General features: G+C 41.3%; 1 protein-coding gene across 1 annotated transcript in view; it reads right to left on the bottom strand.

The window, feature by feature from the left end:
• The window catches only part of igsf11 (immunoglobulin superfamily member 11), a 77,319-nt gene that overhangs the window by 10,629 nt on the left and 48,144 nt on the right, over positions 1–18,546 (bottom strand). The window contains exon 3 of the mRNA XM_026365757.1: positions 3,057–3,220. Within this exon, the coding sequence (XP_026221542.1) occupies positions 3,057–3,220 (164 nt within the window). The remainder of the gene's footprint in view (positions 1–3,056; positions 3,221–18,546) is intronic.

Below are 18,546 nucleotides of genomic sequence, written 5' to 3' on the forward strand. Positions count from 1 at the left end.
AACAATTTTATTGACTACAGCTCCATCAGTTTGAGGACTTAGTTTCCCAAGAAGAGAGTGAACCTGGAGCTTTTATTGGAACATAAATAACACTGATATCCAGATAGTGATATCCAACAGTTTAAAGAGGATAAACAACAGCTCGGAAACATAAAACCATTGTCTAGTTGTGTGCATGTGTGTACGTGTGTTTGCGAGTGTGTGTTTTTCTGGATTATCTCACACCTAGCAGCCCAGAGGAAAGAGGTCAGGATATTTGATCACAACAACAGAATGATGGGCAGATTATATACACAGAAAACAGCATGTGAACTTGCACACGCACGTAATACACACACATGCGCTCCTCTGAGCTACACGGTGTAATCTGGAGCTCAGCTAGTCAGGCAATCAGAGCAAACAGAGTAAGAAATATGGACGGTAAGTTACTGTCGTTTCATTGAGCTTTACAGGGAGACAGACATGGACAATGAATAGACACTATTTTAAATAAGCTGTGCCTCAAAGCCTCAATTTGATTACTACAGTAGAAGGAGCAATAAAGTCATAGAGTAACTATGACTTTCCAACATACGTGCATTTAATACATGCTTCAAGTACAATTAAGTTCAGAAGACAAACATTATTTGGCCACTTTGTTATTACACTTGTACAATCTAATGCAATCCAATACAGCAGCTCTGTTTAAAATGTATTTCCAATGTTTTGCTCCTCTTATTTCTGCCCAAAACATTACAAACACTGCATATGATGCACTCCAGTTTTGCAGTCTGTGAATTTTTATTAATGTTTTTGCTATAACAGCCAGGCTTGTCCTGTAAAAGATGCCAACACATCTCATGCTGTTGCCTTCTAACAGTGTTAAATAAGTTGCATCGTTTATCACAGTCCTATGCGAACCTGGTATTCATATGTGAGAAAAGTAAGATCCGAGTGGTTGCTGCAGCGCTTCCACAGTTTGTGAGGATGCGCGAGGGACGCGTACAGGGTTCTGTTCAGTAATTCTTAATGCCTTTTAGCATCAACTGTAATCATTTATGACATCCTCTTCTTCTAAAATGGCTTGTACGTGTACTGTCACCTTATACAGCGTTTTATTTCATCACTCATTTTTCAGACGGCTCCTGATGGCAGCACTCTAGTTCACACAGTGTTTGTTCCTCTGTGGAATATTATGGAGATAGTGCATGTTAGTGCATGGTGTGTTTGAAATTCTTTATGAGGATTTCACACAACACACACTAAAAATAATTTGTGTGCATCCCTATACTTCCCAGTTCCCAGGTACAGAACACATGTACAGCATATGGACCTTACTACTGTACATACAAGTTTAACAAGTTTAAAGATGCAACACGGTAAAAGGTACAGCAATGAATACACACTGAACAATGTGCAGCTGTCACTGTGAAAAGTCTGCATTACTGTACATCGTGGTACTATCTGAACGCATGCATGGTCCTCTCTAGAACGACAAGGCTAATTTGTTTGTTTTTGCTGTACACAGACAAAATTATTAAATATACATTCAAATGATGGATATGTGACGACATTCGAGAATTTAATCTTTTACTTAATGCTGTGTACACCTTGGTAAATTAAACAACACAGAAGACAGCATGTTTTGTATCAGATTACCCACATTTTGAGTGAGCAGAAGTATTGGAACCGTTGTTTTAAAGTAAATTAAAGTGAATAAAACCTGCTCTCACATTTAGTTTAATCTTGAACCCAAATGTATTTGGTGGACAGTTAAAATATCCAAAGTACTTTTAGAGAGGACTGTTTGTGTGAAGTCAATAAATACACATAAATCTTTAATGTATGCATGTGGATCTGCACTGCATTTGGACATTTGAACAGTCTGTCTACTGCCAGTTTGTATGTGTGTGTTTGTGTGTATGTGTTCAGAACAGCTGCGATATAGAGCCTGTCGTGGGCGTGAGGTAATTAGTGCAGAAGATGATTGTATTATTTGGACGGCCGACCAGCGCAGGGGTTCAAAGTGGAGGGAGGCAGGTGAGCTTGTACGGCCTGCAGCTGCATGTTAAACAACTCAAATGGAATCACAGTGTCCCGCAAGGGGGAGGAAGAGAGAGAGGAGTGGAGGGCAAAAGGGAAGGTGAGAAAAAAAAAACTGATGGAAAACAGGAGAGGCGGGCAAGGAAGGGATGATGGTGAGAAGTCAGCGAGACAAAATTAACATCAATAAGACATTACTAAAGTCTAAATCATGCAGTGTTTTTGTATGCAAATTAAACTGCTATCCCAAACAACATTCACAACAGCGAAATGAGCTTCAGGCCGCTCTCGGCCAAACCACTGATATTTACTTTCAAAGGCAGAAAACCGCCACATGACACAGCACTAGAACTCAATGTTTGAGTTACGTAGACTATGGACACAACTGGGGCTTACTATCAATATAAATAAAGGAATCTAAGTCTATAACTAACAATACATACTGTAACTAAGATTCAAATGCACCAGATAGAGACATTTTTTAACCATGACAGTTAAGGTCTTATGATCTTATTGAAGTACATATTTTGGAAACACAATGTTTTTGTTTTTACTGTGGATGCAGTGTGCACATTTCTCAATTATAAATATTAAATAAATATTGTCTTGATCTTAATGTAGGCAACTCAATATTTGCCTATCCCTGACACTGGATGGTTCTGCTGACTTTCTGTGCATTTGCACATCTAAAAATCACTTTGCACTCTATCTAAGCACTCCTTGGTACAGCTGAAGCAGTATGACCATCCATATGATGCATATACAGTAACGTTGCAAATTAGATGCATACACCTACTGTAGTCTACTATTAGTTAGCTGTTTACTGACTTACCATCCAAGTGTCTAAATAATACAAACCATAACAGCAATAATATTTTTAAGTGTTTTGCAGCACTCTTGTATGCTGGTTTACAAAAAATGAGAATCTGTTTTGTATTCATTTAATTCAGCACTTACCATGACTGCTTCTTTCTGCTGTAAAAACAAAGGCACAGCTCTGTCACTGTGAGTGAGTGGGTGTAAGTTATGTGTACCTGTTCCGGCTGGTTGGCATTGGACAGCGGTATCACCATCCAGATGATGTTGAGGTTGGTGAGGGCAGCGCTGGTGGAGAAGGAGCAGGGGAGGATGGCTGCTTGGCCCCGGGCAACCTGAACACTGCTCTGGGACACCGTCACGTCCAGTGCCCGAACACTCACTGCAAAACGAAGAAGGCTGTGATCACTGGGGTGATTCACAAAAAGCACATACAGTATACCTCCCAGTACAGAGGTGTAAACAAATAAAAGAACACAACAGAGGGAGCAGAGCAGACATCTAAACATAGATTACAACTCCCAACAGATGCACCTTGTACAGTGTCTCCTAAAAATCTTTGCACTTTGGAGCTGTAGCTACATCGTCATGTTCAAAGTCTTCCTGCGGGCTATTTGAAAACCTGTATGAGTTATACAGACAGACAGAGGTAGGTCTATAAATATACAGTAATAATGCGCTAAATATCACAAACACCTACATGTACAATATGTCATGAAGCAAAAAGCCATGTTTAATCTTTTACTGCATATTTCCTCCGCTGTCTTTTTTATCTTTACAGCAAAACAAACATGATTTTTGAACCAAGCTTCGCTTCTGAAATGCTCCCAGCAGCTAAACAAACATCTAGATCACACTGTGAAGGATCACATGAAATATGTAACAGTTAAATGGGGAAACATGATAGGCTGTCTCTTGAGTTATTCATTTCCTAAAACAACTTGCTTCTTTCATGGGGACATGGGCTGTATCAATATATACTAAATGAACATTACAAGTGGGGATAGCGATGGTTATTCTGGATACTATTGCTTTGCACATGCAACACACAGAAACACCACGATAGCTCGTTCTCTAGTGCAATAAAGGTTTCCGCTCTCAAACCAAAGAACTGAAGAGCTGCTTTCTTCATCTGGACTGTCAGCTATAGCAGTCCCACAGAGACAAATATGTACACACGGCATCCTATTTCTGGAGCAGTTAAAGACATTATAACCTAAATTAAGTTAGAAGCATGTGCTCGTGTCCAAAAACCTCAGTGGGAAGTAAACTTAATCTAAATATGGTGAGGAGGATGATGACACTGATATAATTACAGATAACTGATCATGTCCTGTGAATCATTCTTGTTACAATGAGACATTGATCTTGCCATAAATCCGTAGTAGGAACCACCAGCAGGTTGTTTCCGTTTGAGTTAAGACAAATGTCAAGTGCAACAAATTACCTTCATAAGAAATGGTACATTTTCTCCAGCTACTTAATATTTCTGTTAAATATTGTAAAGCTTTTTTTTTGCCATTTGCAAAGAATTTCAGTCTGCTGGTTTCAGTGTTTGAATATCACCATCATATTCTAGCTGACAGACTGCCTGTTGCTCCATTTCTGTCTGTCCGAAACCTGCTGGACTTCCTACGCTTCCCTTCTGTTGGCAGATACCACATGCCCTGCAGGCTCACTGCTGGCACAGGGGAGATATGCAGTGTTCGGACTGCTCTGCTCAGTTATAGTTTATGAGGGATATATTCAAGAAAAACACTTGTCATAAATTACGCAAGCGGTTTCAGACATTATATTCTGCTGGAATGTCAATAGATATCATGTATAGCATGATTTGTATGTAGCTCGATTGGGTAAATGATAAGATGTTATCTTTTCCTTTAGAGATGATATTCTATAATTACTTAATTAATGATTTGTTATATTATTATATACAATATAAGATGTATTTCCTTGGTCTAACTGTAAAGCACAAACACTCAATGATGTCTAATTTACCTGTGGATGTAAAGCAGATTAAACACTTCTGGATTTTTTAAATGTCTTTTTTTGAAAGCTGTAAATAGCTAATAGATAAGTTGCTTTCACTGCTGCATGTGTCCTATCATTTTTTACTAAATCCTTAGAGCACCAGTGTACTTAGATCCCTAAAGAGGAGAGAAAACTCCTTATCATCTTCAGCTTAATGCAGCTAATGAGCTTCCATTACCCCTTATGACGTCTCCATTCTCAAACCATATTATAAATACAATAAATGACCAACTCTTATGTCACTACACTAATCTCATCTTCTTCTATTCTCAGTGTACACAATGTTCATTTCCTGCACAGACTCAATCTGTTGTATGTTCTTATTTGTAGATTAACTACAAAGAAGAGGGAGTTCATACGAAAGGTTATAACCTTTACAGATTGTACTGGCAGCCTTAGAACAGTGTCAGGGTTTATTGTCAAGGTTGCAAAGATATTAAATGCACAAGATTTAGGGAGAAAGAAATGCAAAGAGAGAGCGAAGCAAAAGCGAGCAAACAAAAAATAGAGAAAGCAAGAAAAAAGCAAGCAAGAAAGAAAGATAGGTCCTAGAGGAATGAAGACAGAAGGCGCATCTTATCATCTCTAAGCCTCCTCCAAGGCAGCAGTCTCTCAAGCCCACAACAGCTGGAGGGCTCATTTCAAAACACTGGATTAGGGAACCTCTGTGTGCAGAGCCTGTAAGCTCCCGCGACCAAAGAACACACACATACGCACACTTACACAAAATCATATACAACCGCACAAATGCACATGCCCCGAAAACATATGCACACATGCCCTCTGGACTCAGAGACACACACAACATACCACCCTACTGCCACGAACGCATATTCAAATTGAGTGGCTGTTCTGTGTGACATGTATGGTAGCCCTTTGGGATGAGACAGAGACAGACAGGGGCAGGAATGGCTCCACAGATCACCAGCTAAACCGCAGCGTTGCTTGGCGTTGCCTGGCGTTGCCTCATTATTGCACACAGTTCTTCCAAAGCTTTGCACCAACTCTTCAGCCTCACTCGTGATGCATGACCGCTCTTCCAGAATATTGCACGGGGTTTGATATGTAAGGATTGGATGGTGAGCCACATTGTCAAATATGGCCACTCAGATAAAAAATGTACACACTATAGTACAGTATGTTGTAGCAATGTAGAAAAGTAATTCAAAACTAGTCACAGTAGCTCTCCTCAGTAAATCACATTACGTGATTACCCCAAAACACTGAAGATAAGAACATATCTTAAAATCACATCTTACTGTAGTTGTAGAGCAGCTCATTTATTCTTTTCACAGTTTGTTCTTTTCTTTTCTGTTTTTTACTAATCTTGCCCCCCTCATGTCTCCAAACTGTGTGTATGGAGGTGTGATGTAAATCACTGGGTTTACAGTCCAGGCATTTCCATTTTGCTATCAACAAACATCTTGTTTCCTCTTGCTCACACTTCCAGGTTTCAGTTGCCCCGAGGCACAGCTCAGCAGGACCCAGTCCAGCCTGACTGACAGGAAATAGAAATATTGAACTATGTCAGCCCACCCTGATGATGACCATCTTCTGCTGACAGTATGCCTGCAGTAGATAGGTGCTGCATCATTGCCTTCATTACGCCTCTATGAAAGGCACTGCTGTGGGATGTTACTTCCACATCTTGCACAAGCTCTTTCGACAAAAGCTTTAGAATAATATGGTAAAACCATACTCAATCAATTATATCCAACACCATTTAGAACTGTGTGAGGAAATATAAGTGTAAGTAAATGGTATAGCATTCACTGAAGACACAATGAACCGCAAAACCCAGGTAAAATGTATTTTATACATATAAGATACAAGGAGATTGCATTTTCGTTTAGAGTAGAAAGGACAAAGCATGGCAGGAAAAGGAGGTGTACAGTAAGAAAAGAGAAAAAATAGACTTTGCAGGAACAGAGTGGTATGACAGGCAGACGCAGAGTACAAGACATGGAGGATGAAAGAAAGACGAGCACAATGGAAGGATGCACCACGAGAAGGGAGCGAGAGAGGAGCCAGTTACAGAGCACAATAAATCAGAAGTGTGAGAGAAAGGGGAGGAGAGAAGAAAGTAGAGGGTGCTGCTGTTTCCAGAGAGGCCTAATTGATAAAGTCGCCCCAGGCGGTGCTAGCAGAGCTTGTGGGCTGAAGAAGAGAACCACCACCTCGCACGGCTCCGTTAAAAACGGCTCCCTCTCCTCATTCGAGAGCCAGGTGTCAAAACTGCTGTTGATTAATGCAGGAGAAAACAATAGAGAGCATGGAAAACATAGAAATGTGTGTGTGAGTGTGTGTGTGCTTACACACAGTCAAGCTAAGGTGCAGTCATGATGGGATGGAGAACAAATGCAGAGTGAATACAACACCTCCACTCTCTCATTGAAGCAAACATTCTCCCTCTCTCGCACGCACACGCACACACACACACACGCAGACAATCCATGCTTGGCAAGTCATTTGCATCCTGTTTTTTATTCATGTGGCTCTTTTATTCATAGGCTTTACTTTTATTTCAGTTTCAAACGGATGCCCCTGATGCTGTTGTGATGAGCCTCTGGCACAGTTTTGAGTTGGGCCCCACACACAGAGATGCAGAGACGCCCACACAGACATCCAAATGTTTAAGTGAGATGATTGATGACACTGTTCAAGGACGTGACTGAAGAAAGACAACAGGACGCTATAACAAACACGTTCTGACTTTTAACCTTCACCTTAGCGTGGACCACATGTCCGTCTTCTTGGGTTTAAACCTCATTCCTATAACATATCAACAAAGTATTGTTCAAATTGTCACCGTCTGCCAATTTCATGCGCGATAGCCACCTTTTGTCAGCTACATTTTCTCCAAGCATGAGACCTCTTCAGAAGTGAGATGAGAAGAGTGAGAGGAAGCGACGGGAGATCGAGCATAAAATCACGTATATCTTGCTGCAGGCGCGACAGTTGGCAGCTCTGATTGCATTTCATGTTTAAAGTGCATCCTTTTACATCCTTTTTCTTTAGATATAAATACCAATTGCGTCTCTTTTAGTGCTTTGACCTCCACTGTATCCACTGCAAGGACGAAAATCTAGCAAAAACATGACATCAAACACGAGCATGACCAGACGGACGCATGAGTTCATGTGCAACGACACCTGTGCCCGCACACAAGTGAAGCTCTGTGTCTCGTTCTCTTGCAGAAGACCCAGGGGCCTACGTGACGAGCCGCGTCCGCGCAAGTAGCAGACCCTGTGATGTTGCCACTGCCCGTGAGCGCACAAAAGCGCAAAAGATATACATGTGAAACTCAGGTGGCATAGTTGTAGCCAGCTGCCCGTAGCAACTCATCAAGCATCATGATCAAAGTGCTGCCGAGTTGAAATGAAGTCAGAAACTAAATGGCTTTTCTTTCTGAAAGGGTATTTAATTTCTCTGTTTGTTAGTTTTAAGGCATTTTGAATAAGAAATGACACAGGTCTCTAGGTCGTCATTCATATTTCACAAAGAGGCCAATGTAACACACAAACCTCTGCTTATAACAGAAGTGCATGAACTGAAGCTGAAAACAAAACAAAACTTCTGCTTCTGCCAGTGTCCTAGTTCTAAGTTTGCACACATTTTATTAAAATGACATGATCAGAACCTCTGCTGACAATGAATTAAAAAATGTGACACGTGCAGGACAGTAACATCATCATCTCATCGGTTGAGAGATTTTGGTGGGTCAAAGGAAACTCAGCTGATGTCAGGTTGCCAGAGGTTTCGCTCACATGACTATGCCCATTTAATCCCTCCTTTCCACTCCCCTCTTCTTCTCCCCAATCCTTCTTTTTTTTTTCCTCTCCTCAGCCCGTTCAACATACTCTCACCCAGTGAAAGAGCCTTAAAAATCTCTTGCTCATCCTCCCCTCATCCCTACCCCACCCATCCTCGTTGACCTATTAGCCCGACAGCCAGTTCCCGAACAGTGTCCAGTGACTAGCCTACATAGCTTAAACTTCTCTAAACTGTACTGAGTCTGTCTAGCCCGGCTTAGTGCACTCCTAATGCACTACTACTATAAACATGAGGCCTCATGACCCACATACAGTGCTGTAAAACATATAGAATGTAGCATTCAAAAGATATTATAGGCTTACGCTGACTGTCAAATTTATATTTGACTACTAACTAGATTTTTCTTTAAATGTAGAAATAATAATAATAACAAATAATCTAGAAAACAGACGAAAACAACTGATTAACACGTAACACGGAACATTTCCTCAAGCATAAGACTGATTGCTGCAGGAAAGTTCAAATGAACAAGCTAACCTGTGATCAAGCAAACTAGTGTGGCCGATTGTGTGCACGGAGCGAGCAGAAGGTTAAAGTAGGCCACTGCCCTCGTGCAAAGATAAGCCTGGGCACTGGAAGACTACTGCTAAAGCAGCAAACAGATGGCTCTGCACATGCAGCCCAGGACACGACTACACACACAATGTAATAAAAACATCGAGCACCAACTTCAGCAGAGTACACTAATCGCAAATATATCGTACAGATCTAATCTATAATACATTTACATGCTTGCTTACCCTGAATATAGCACAGAGAAAAAAACAACCCGTCAGATATTCAAATTGTCTGCACATATCGCTCTCTGTGTTGTTTCAAATAACAGCTGCGGGAACCACAGAAACAAACTGTGTTGCTGTCAGGCACCAGTCACTATGCAGTCTTCATACAATCTCTGTGTGTAGTAACTCCATTCCCTGGCAGACTTGCATGTTTGGCAAACCTGTCACAGTGTCTGCACGTAAATCTAACATCCTGGCAAGCATACTGATCTGCCAGTAAGATGGCATGATTGGCAACGGGCTCGGTTTTTCTGTTTGGCAGCTGCCAGCTTCAAGTCCCTTTTAACTGGGTGACAATGGCCTGGTTCTGCCAAAGACATCCAAGTGAAGCGAGACTCCATGTGTGGTGCGCAGGTATGGTGGCAGGTACGTTTTAGCAAGGAGTAAGGAGCGGTAGGGTGGTACACAATACCACCATTGCAGGAAGTCTTAACCCTTAGAAAATCAATGAAACCGAAGTGTAGACTGGGCCCTGAATGTGTTACGAGAAGTACGGTGAGCTGGCAGGTGAGGTCAGACTCCTCACGCTGGCTCCACTGTCTGCGCAGCACAGGTTAATGCAAATAAAGCCTAAGCTTCTCAGACGGCCAGTCAGAGCCTCACAGCAGCAGCGAGCAAATAATACTATCAAACTATTCCTGGAACTAGCATTTAGCCTAAGGTAACCTTTACTGATGCCCCATAGTTAGTAATTGGCTTGTAGGCAGACATTGTTCGCTCTCTCTCTCTCTCTCTCTAAACTCCCTTTTGCTCTTTTCTTGTTTCTCTTCTCATCCATTCAGCCTGATTTGATCTCCCTCCCTCATGCTCCTTCCACCGCTTTCTCTCTCTCACTCTCTACAGTAGCTCTCCAAATTAAGCATGCCGACACTGGTCAGGCCCCTATGGGAGCACCAGCACTCCTGCAGGTGATTTGGTTAGCGCAGTTCTCCAGTAACCGGGGCCACTGATGATTTATCGTCTGTTCGGGTCCCTCTGCGGCACACCTCCAGGATGAACCCTCCCTAAATACAGACCCACTCAAGGTTTACTATCAGGGGGATGCAGAGAGTGAGGCTGGAAAGCTAGAGCTGGGGAGGTGAGAAGTCCTGTATCATGTGATTTCAGATATTTAAAACCACTTTAAATTTAGATTAATTATCACAATTGTGCTAATTTCAGGTTTAAGAAGTTAAAGGAAAGTAAAACTAAAGACCAGAAGTGAAGCTAGATTTATTTAACTGTTTTTAAACCTTTCTTTAGCAATGATAGTCTCTGCAAGAGTGATGTCAGAGTTTTAAATTTGTCAGGCAGGTGAGTTACTATGAGTTTTGCAGCAGTCTATACTCTAAAGATGCAAATGAATGAAAGTTAAGTGTGGATATTGGCTGGTGTGAACATGTTTAACCCAAGATCCAGAGAGTAAAAGGAAAGAAACACATGACAATGTCAGCAGAAAGTTGGAATTAAAAATATTAATAAATAAAAGGCTCTGCTTCAAATTTTAGCATGTTGGTTTTGTTCGTGGTCACAGATTAGTAACAGCAGGAAAAAAATGTTGTATTTTATCCAGTTAGCGAGCCATCTGTCAGCGGGAAACCGGTATTAATGCATCTCTAAAGCCAACCAACATAGTGCTAGTGGAGACAGGGGTGTCTTGTTATGTTTGCAAACAATTGGCCCTTGAGGCCAATAAATGATTGATTGATAGATATATTGATAGATAGATAAATAGATTGATTGATTGATTGACAGGTCAGGAAGACAGGCAGTGGACTGTGGACTTCACAAGCTCTTAAACATGTAGACATATCCTGTTTGACATTTTCAAAACAATGACCTTCGTGACATGTTTTCTTCCTTTCTATCTTCCTTTCTTCGTAACTGCCTGTCTGTTAACTAACCCTTCATTACTAATGATTATTAAAAACACTCAGGGCAGAAAAGGTAAAACACACACACACACACACACACACACACACACACACACACAGCCTCTATATTTAAGATCAGTCTCAACAAGCTTGTGCTATATTTGAAAGACCTGAGAACACATTGAATGAGCTTCAGCAGCTGTCTCAAACCCACACACACACACACACACACACACACACACACACAGGCTTTTTCTTTCCTCTGAACCTTTTTTGCCCCCGGTGTCACTAAAGTTTGTGATTTCCCTGTGGACAGCTGCTCTCAGCTGACTCCAACATGATATACAACCGGCCAAGTGATGCATGTTGTTATTCAGAGAAGAAATAACAACTATTGATTCTCTTCAAAATCCCATTTTAATTTCATTTAAAAACCTCTGAGTCTTTCCCGCTGTCTCATTTAGTGATGGCATTTATAGATGGCCCTGTCATCGTTTTATTTATTTTTTATAGTAGATGCAGCAAAAAAGGAGATGGTGGGCTAACAATCTTTTTTTTTTTTTAATAGACATTTCCTATCTTCACTATTAGTAAAATATGCACTCATGATGACAAGCGCAGTGAGGCGTGGATTTAATAGCGAATACACAGAAAGAGAGTCAGTCAAGGTAAGTCGTAGGAGAACTCAGATCATGTTATACCATTTCGTTGCATAACTGTTAATACATAACCACGGCCAACATTGGCAGAGCTCAGGCTCGTCTTTGCATCACAAAAATTACATCTAATTCTATTTCTATCCGTTCTTACTGGAAAGACATTGTTGGAGCATTTGACGTTATAGCAGCCAGCTAAATGAAAAGGACCTTATATGGACATCAAACCTCAGTGACTGACAGTCACCGATCATTACTGCACCGCTTCACTCTTCTTTGATTCCTCTCTCAACCACCTGTGATCTACTTCTACTCATCAGATTCACATATAAATAATAAATTAAGGAACATTTGAAATGGTAATTTGGGGGGAAAAAAAACTCCGAAAGTTCTTCAGTGTGGAGAGTTTTGCTCTTTTTCACACAGCGCCTTTGATGTGTGCTTATGTCTAGATGTTGACCAGCATGGTGATGCTTTCTAAATTATTCTAGAGTTGGATGCTTGACGTAGGTCAAACGCTAGCTCAGCATACGCCAAGGAGCAGCCTACATTTTAATTCTGCAAAATGCATCCCATTTGATTCAGAGGACGCTTTACTGTACTGTAATACACTCACACGCACACACACACGCACACACCTCCATCTTTCTTCTACTATTCAGCAAAAAAACAGCTCTGAAGAAAAAAAATCAACACAAACATGCCGAGTCAGCGTGCTTCAGCCAACAAGAGCCTTCCGAGATCCAAGACAGAAAAGAAACCAGGAAGTCAAACACACTAAATTCATCAGTGAAGGAACTTTTTGCATGCTGTCTCAAAATGACTTATCTGACATATAGTAATTATTATACATATATTTTCCATGACATTCAAGCAACACATTTACAATTCTTTGCAGTGCTGTGCATGGATTACTGTAAACTGTATATATGGAAGAGTTCAAATTATCCTGGCAGATCCAATACAGTATTATTACATGATCGCACCACCAGCATTACAACATAGTAGGTATAAAGATCTGAATCATATTTTCAGAGAGACACTCACTCACATTAATTTAAAGTCCAAATGAGACTCAGAGGTGTCTAAATGTAGGTGTTGCTCCTGCAGCCAGCGTGGCTACGTTGTGGAAGTTAGATAATGCCATTATCAGCCAATGACCTCTTCCTCGGTAACAGGCACTACGTAAGCCTGTGTGTGTGTGTGTTTGTGTGTGTGTGTGTGTGCACATGTGTGTGTGTATGCATGTGCTTGATAGAGCAGAGCCCCAGTGCAGAGCACATCTGCTCCGGACGCCCCTGGCACTGCCATATGGCTGGCAAACACGCCTCCTACTCCTCCTCCACAAAGCGAGAGGTTGCAATGAAAAGTGGATACGAGTGCGTGTGCATGACAGAGAAAAAAGCGTGTGAGAGACAGAGTGGAGGAAAGAAAGCAGAAGAGAGTAACAGCTGATGAGTGAGAAGCAGCACGTGCTGCCCATTAGGCTGAGCAGACACATCCACTCCACCTCTAAACGCATTCATGTTTTAAACTTTAGACTTCATTCCTCCATCCACACCAGGCACGGGTCAGATACTGATAAGTAATAATTCTTCTAAAGTTGGAACACATGACTGTCCTGAGAAAAAACAGCTCCGTCTCTTCTGCCTTAATCTTTAGTGCTTAGCTCATGAAAATGCATGATCACTGGTTTGTGCACACCACCTTACAAGTGTTCTCCTTGCTGACAATTGAAAATAAACGCCCATATGTGTATCTACCTACGTGCTCCATACGCCAAGGGAGACAAATAGCTAGTCAAAGTTGGGAGAAAAAGTGATATGTCTCCAGTTCTTTTGAATCATCCAGGTTCAGTACATTTGCTTCACTTCCAATGAAAACTACCATCAAAATCATGCATATCAAATAATAATAAAATACCACATACAACTTCAACAACTGTGGTTCAAGCCATTCGTTTTGTTTTGTTCATTTCAAAAGCCAGAGTATGAACTTAAGTTTGCCTTTGCTTATATCTGACATGATCCTGATGTCTGATATCTGTGAAGCAACAGAGGCACCAGGCACGGCTTTGCACTCCTTCCTCCTGCCGTCGTCCTCCCTATCTCCTCCCCAGATCCCTCCTTTTCCTCCCATTCTCCACATTTTCATTCCTTGCTCTTCTCCTCTGCTGCCTGGGGCTTTTCATGAAGGCTGTGTTAATATGAGGAAATCAATACCTTCACCACGTCAGCTGTCGGGGGGCAGGTCAGAGGCTTGTGGGGTGGAAGTGGAGGGTGGGGGGGGGTGTGTTTGTGTGTGGGAGGGAGAGGGGATATGTTGCTCGGTAAATACAAGCCCATTGATGTTTTCTGCACGTCTTTGTGTGTGCAGGGGTCCACTGAGACTCCTCGGTGCCTGACTGACAGGCAGTGAGCTGGGTCACAGTAGCAAACTCAGTGTGTGTGTTTTAATGTTTGTGTGTAAACGTGGTCCCGTGAGTCTTGTATACGCCGATCAGTCAAAACATTAAAAGCTGGTAGTTTAAATGTTCCCGTGGACAGAGGTCACCATGGGACCGGTCTGCAGCTATGCAGCCTCATACACAGCAAGCTGCAACGCACTGGGTGTTAAATTAAGACACGCAACAGTTTTTTATTGATGTGAACGAACAGTCGGCATTCTTTGTACTTCCCATCTGTACCTTCCAAATACAACACAGATATGTTGTCTAATATATAGCCTAGCCCTTTAAGCCTTTCAGTAATATACTGTAGGTCTACTCAGGGTGTGCTGTAGATATGGACCAATGCCTCTCCAGCTCTGCTTCTCACACTACATCCTATCTGTGAAGGGAAAATCCATATGAGCATGGGCAGCGAGAGCGTGGTAATATTAGTGGAGCTTCACATTTATCCAGGGGGTTTTAAAATGTTGAAGGCTCGATGTGTTAGCCCTAACATTTCACTGTGTTGTCACAGACAGTGGCAGCTGGCTCCATTATTTCTGAACGTGTGAATGGAGTTGAGCTCTGAATGGATCACCTATTGGCTACCGAGACTCTCGTGAGGCACTCCGGTTATTTACAGGTTTTTCTATGTAGGAATTAATTGTTGATAGTTGAGAAATGAGATTTGCATGTAAGTTTAGCTTTGAGGGTCCTCTAGAGATAAGGAAAGTTTAAATCACACACACGGCCCTCTGTCTTTGAGATTCTTTGTTTCAGTCTAACCATTCTCATGTCTTCCTACAAGTACACATACACACACAGAGAACACCCCTCAATAATCAGCTGAGCTATTCACTGCTCGGGGCTACAGACAGAATGAACACATTCATCACATAATTACTGTGGAGGCAGTCACACACTTCATCAGTCTATTCCTGTCTCAAAGTGCCTCCGAGAGAACAGTGAACATATAAGATTTCCAAAAGATGTTACAAGATTCTTTTACCTCCATCTAAGGAAAGTCAAAAGAGAGAAGCAGGATTTACAAAGCATCAAATTGACATTTTGACTGATTCACACATCTACGCCTATGTCGTATAGTTGAAAGCAGAGGATTCAAGGAAGGCGGCAGCTTGCATGATTGAAAAGGCTGACAGATCCTTAAAAGCCTCTCCCATACTGAGAAATATCTTCAAAAATGTAAGTGTCTTTCTCATGGGGAAGATAAGTGGCAATTCAGAAAATGGGAGAAAAGCATCAGTGAAATCAGAGGGGCTAAAAAGAGCCGTAACGGCACAGGTGTTTGGAGAGAAAACGATGATATAAAAGGAGAGATATAAAAGGTGAAGCCTTAATGTGGGGTGATGGACGGTGCTCGAGGTGAGCAAGCTCAAGGCTTACGTTGGGAGGATACTGAAAATCAATGCTTGCATAAAACACATGGAGTTGTGAACTTCATGTTAGACCTTTGAACGGAGCTGCCCAATAAAACACAGTGATTAGTGGGAGAGGGGTCAAGTGCAGATGTTAGCAAATATAAATTGTGCATCTGTATGATCCTAAATGGGTCTAACATAGACTGGGAGCTGTTAATGCATGGATCTACAGTTTCTACCATGGCCCTTCTTTCCTCTTGACCTCTGTCTATCAGATAAATTCTCATTTTTTGCTGTGCTTTTTCTATTATGTGTTATCACTCTAATGGGAGAACGTTCACGATAAAGGCATTGTCAAGGGCAAAAAAAAAGAAAACTGCTCGAAAAAAGATAAATGACACAATAATAGGTGAGAAGTGAAGCATAATTAGGGAGAGTGATTGAGATGGCAGAATGACATGAAGATGAGTGAAGGAAATCCCGAGGAGAGGAGTCTGGGAAGGGGGTAGCATTATGTAGGTTACCACGCACAGTGCACGCGAAAAACAGATTCTGTTTACCGTTCTTTGAACAAAATGCAGGTACAAAAGCAAAGCACCATGAGGGGTCATCTTCAAGGTTTCGTTTGCTGGGATGCACATCGCCTAAGATGGACTTAGCTAGTACTCTGTTTGCCTGTTTCAAATGCTAATCTGTCAATCAAACATAGAAAAGAAATACAAATCTGACTATTTCCTCTATAAAAGCTTGTTATTCATGCTGTCGAAGCATTTTCCGATCAAGCACTTCTATTTAGTGTACAGATGGTTTTACGTGTGACCACTGAGTGCCTTTTTCTCTTGTTTTGTTTACAGATAAGTCATTTCATGAAGCGATGCCAACAGTAAACAACACTTCATACACTGTTCTTTTCTTATTCCTCGCCTTCCTGCCTCCTCATCTCTTATGTTCCACTTCATACGTCCCTGAAGAATATCTCACTACAGCCAGTTGAGTTGCACAAAAGGTGCGCCATTGTTTGATCCATCCCCTAAGATCTAGAAGTCAACATACAAATGGCTTCAATGGTGTCGAGTTAAAATTAAGAATTAAGACATCTGATCAAATCATTGATTAAATCCACTAAGTAACTGTGTTATTTTATTATGTTCCACAGCTGTTAAAGGCTCCAGAGAAATAATGGCTCCATATTGTTGCAGTGTTTTGTTGGTTTTCTCTCCCTCTCCATGGACCGGCTCAGACATAAGGGGGCAGTGCGGGTGGTATCGCTGTGTGAAATTTTGCGCCGAGGCCGATGAAAGCGTTTCCATCACAGCATCATTTACATTCAAATTAATTCCATCAAAAGCAAAGCTGAATCTTCAATGAGCAGAGAGTGGGGCTAGCTGTCATCACCCTCTTCTCTGGAGAGAGGAGAGCGATAGGGAGGAGGAGAGATAAGTGAGGGGGGGGGGATACAGTGAGAGTAATGTAGGGTGAGGTGAGAAGTACAGAGTGAGAACAGTATCTGATTTTAGCATTTGAGTGAAATAATTGGAACAAAGAAGCTCACAAATCAACAATAACTAATTCATTTGGAGATGTTTGGTGCTAAAAATGAAAACAATGGGCTTCATTCACCTATATTTTACATAGTTTTTCCTTAATTCTTCCTAATCCTAAGAAAGATGTAGAAGAAAAACACAAGTAGTTCTGAAGCAGGAAGTGAACGGTGAATGACCTGTCATATTTAGTAGAATCAATAACACAAATACAAACAAAAGAATGCATGGGATGCTGTCACTCATTCAGTCAGTGCTGTATATGAGAACGATGCACCAGGTACCAGGAATGGGTCAGGATGCTGAGGTGGTGCTGAAGGTGAAGTCATGCTGATGTTCTGTGACATGCACTAAAGGGCTAGTGTAGTGTTTATTAATTTCAAAAGACTACAATGATTTGTAAAATAATTAAAATTAAAAAATGAAAATGAAATATCAATATAAATCCTACAATTATAAAACAGCAGAATTAAAAAGAATTGTGATAACCAATGATTCTGCACAAACATGAAATGTGCTCCCAATGATTACTGTAATTATCCCTGCTTCAGAACAATAATCACTATTGATCCATTTAAATCAATATTAGGGTGTTAAACTCAACCAGCGCTTTCACACACACATACACACATACACACACACACACACACACACACACACACACACCTACCTACACAGCCTTAGGGCAGGGCCGAGAGCAGCCCAACAGCTTGCCAGCAGTAGCATAATTGCATAGCATGTCAAAAACACTAATAAATAAATCAGTGATTACTTCCCTTTGTGAAGTGCTGCAGTGCCATTATTGAATATTCATGTAGGTAAATACATTCACGCAAGCTCCTCTCCTGGGTTTTACAGTGTTTTTTTTTTTTTTCTCTCACTGTGTGGGGAGCAACTCAACAGAAATACTTTGAAAACAGTGTTTTTTGTGTTTATGCATCACATGCATGTGTCCAAAACCTTACTTTGCCATTACACTTAATCTGAATTCACAAAACCACAGGATATTATTGGACTTTTCTGACTCTCAGTGTTCAATTTTCCACTGAAATTTCAATGCTGATTGATATCGACAGAGGGCTATTGATTCCAGTTCCCCCAAGGCAGATATCTATCTAGAGTGACATACACAGTGTCATTTCCCACTCCATTGTTTCTGTAATATCTCATTGGCACAGGGATGAAATAATACCACCTTTTTGAC

This window comes from Anabas testudineus, chromosome 13 (genome assembly GCF_900324465.2).
Source record: "Anabas testudineus chromosome 13, fAnaTes1.2, whole genome shotgun sequence".
Taxonomy (NCBI): Eukaryota; Metazoa; Chordata; class Actinopteri; order Anabantiformes; family Anabantidae; genus Anabas; species Anabas testudineus.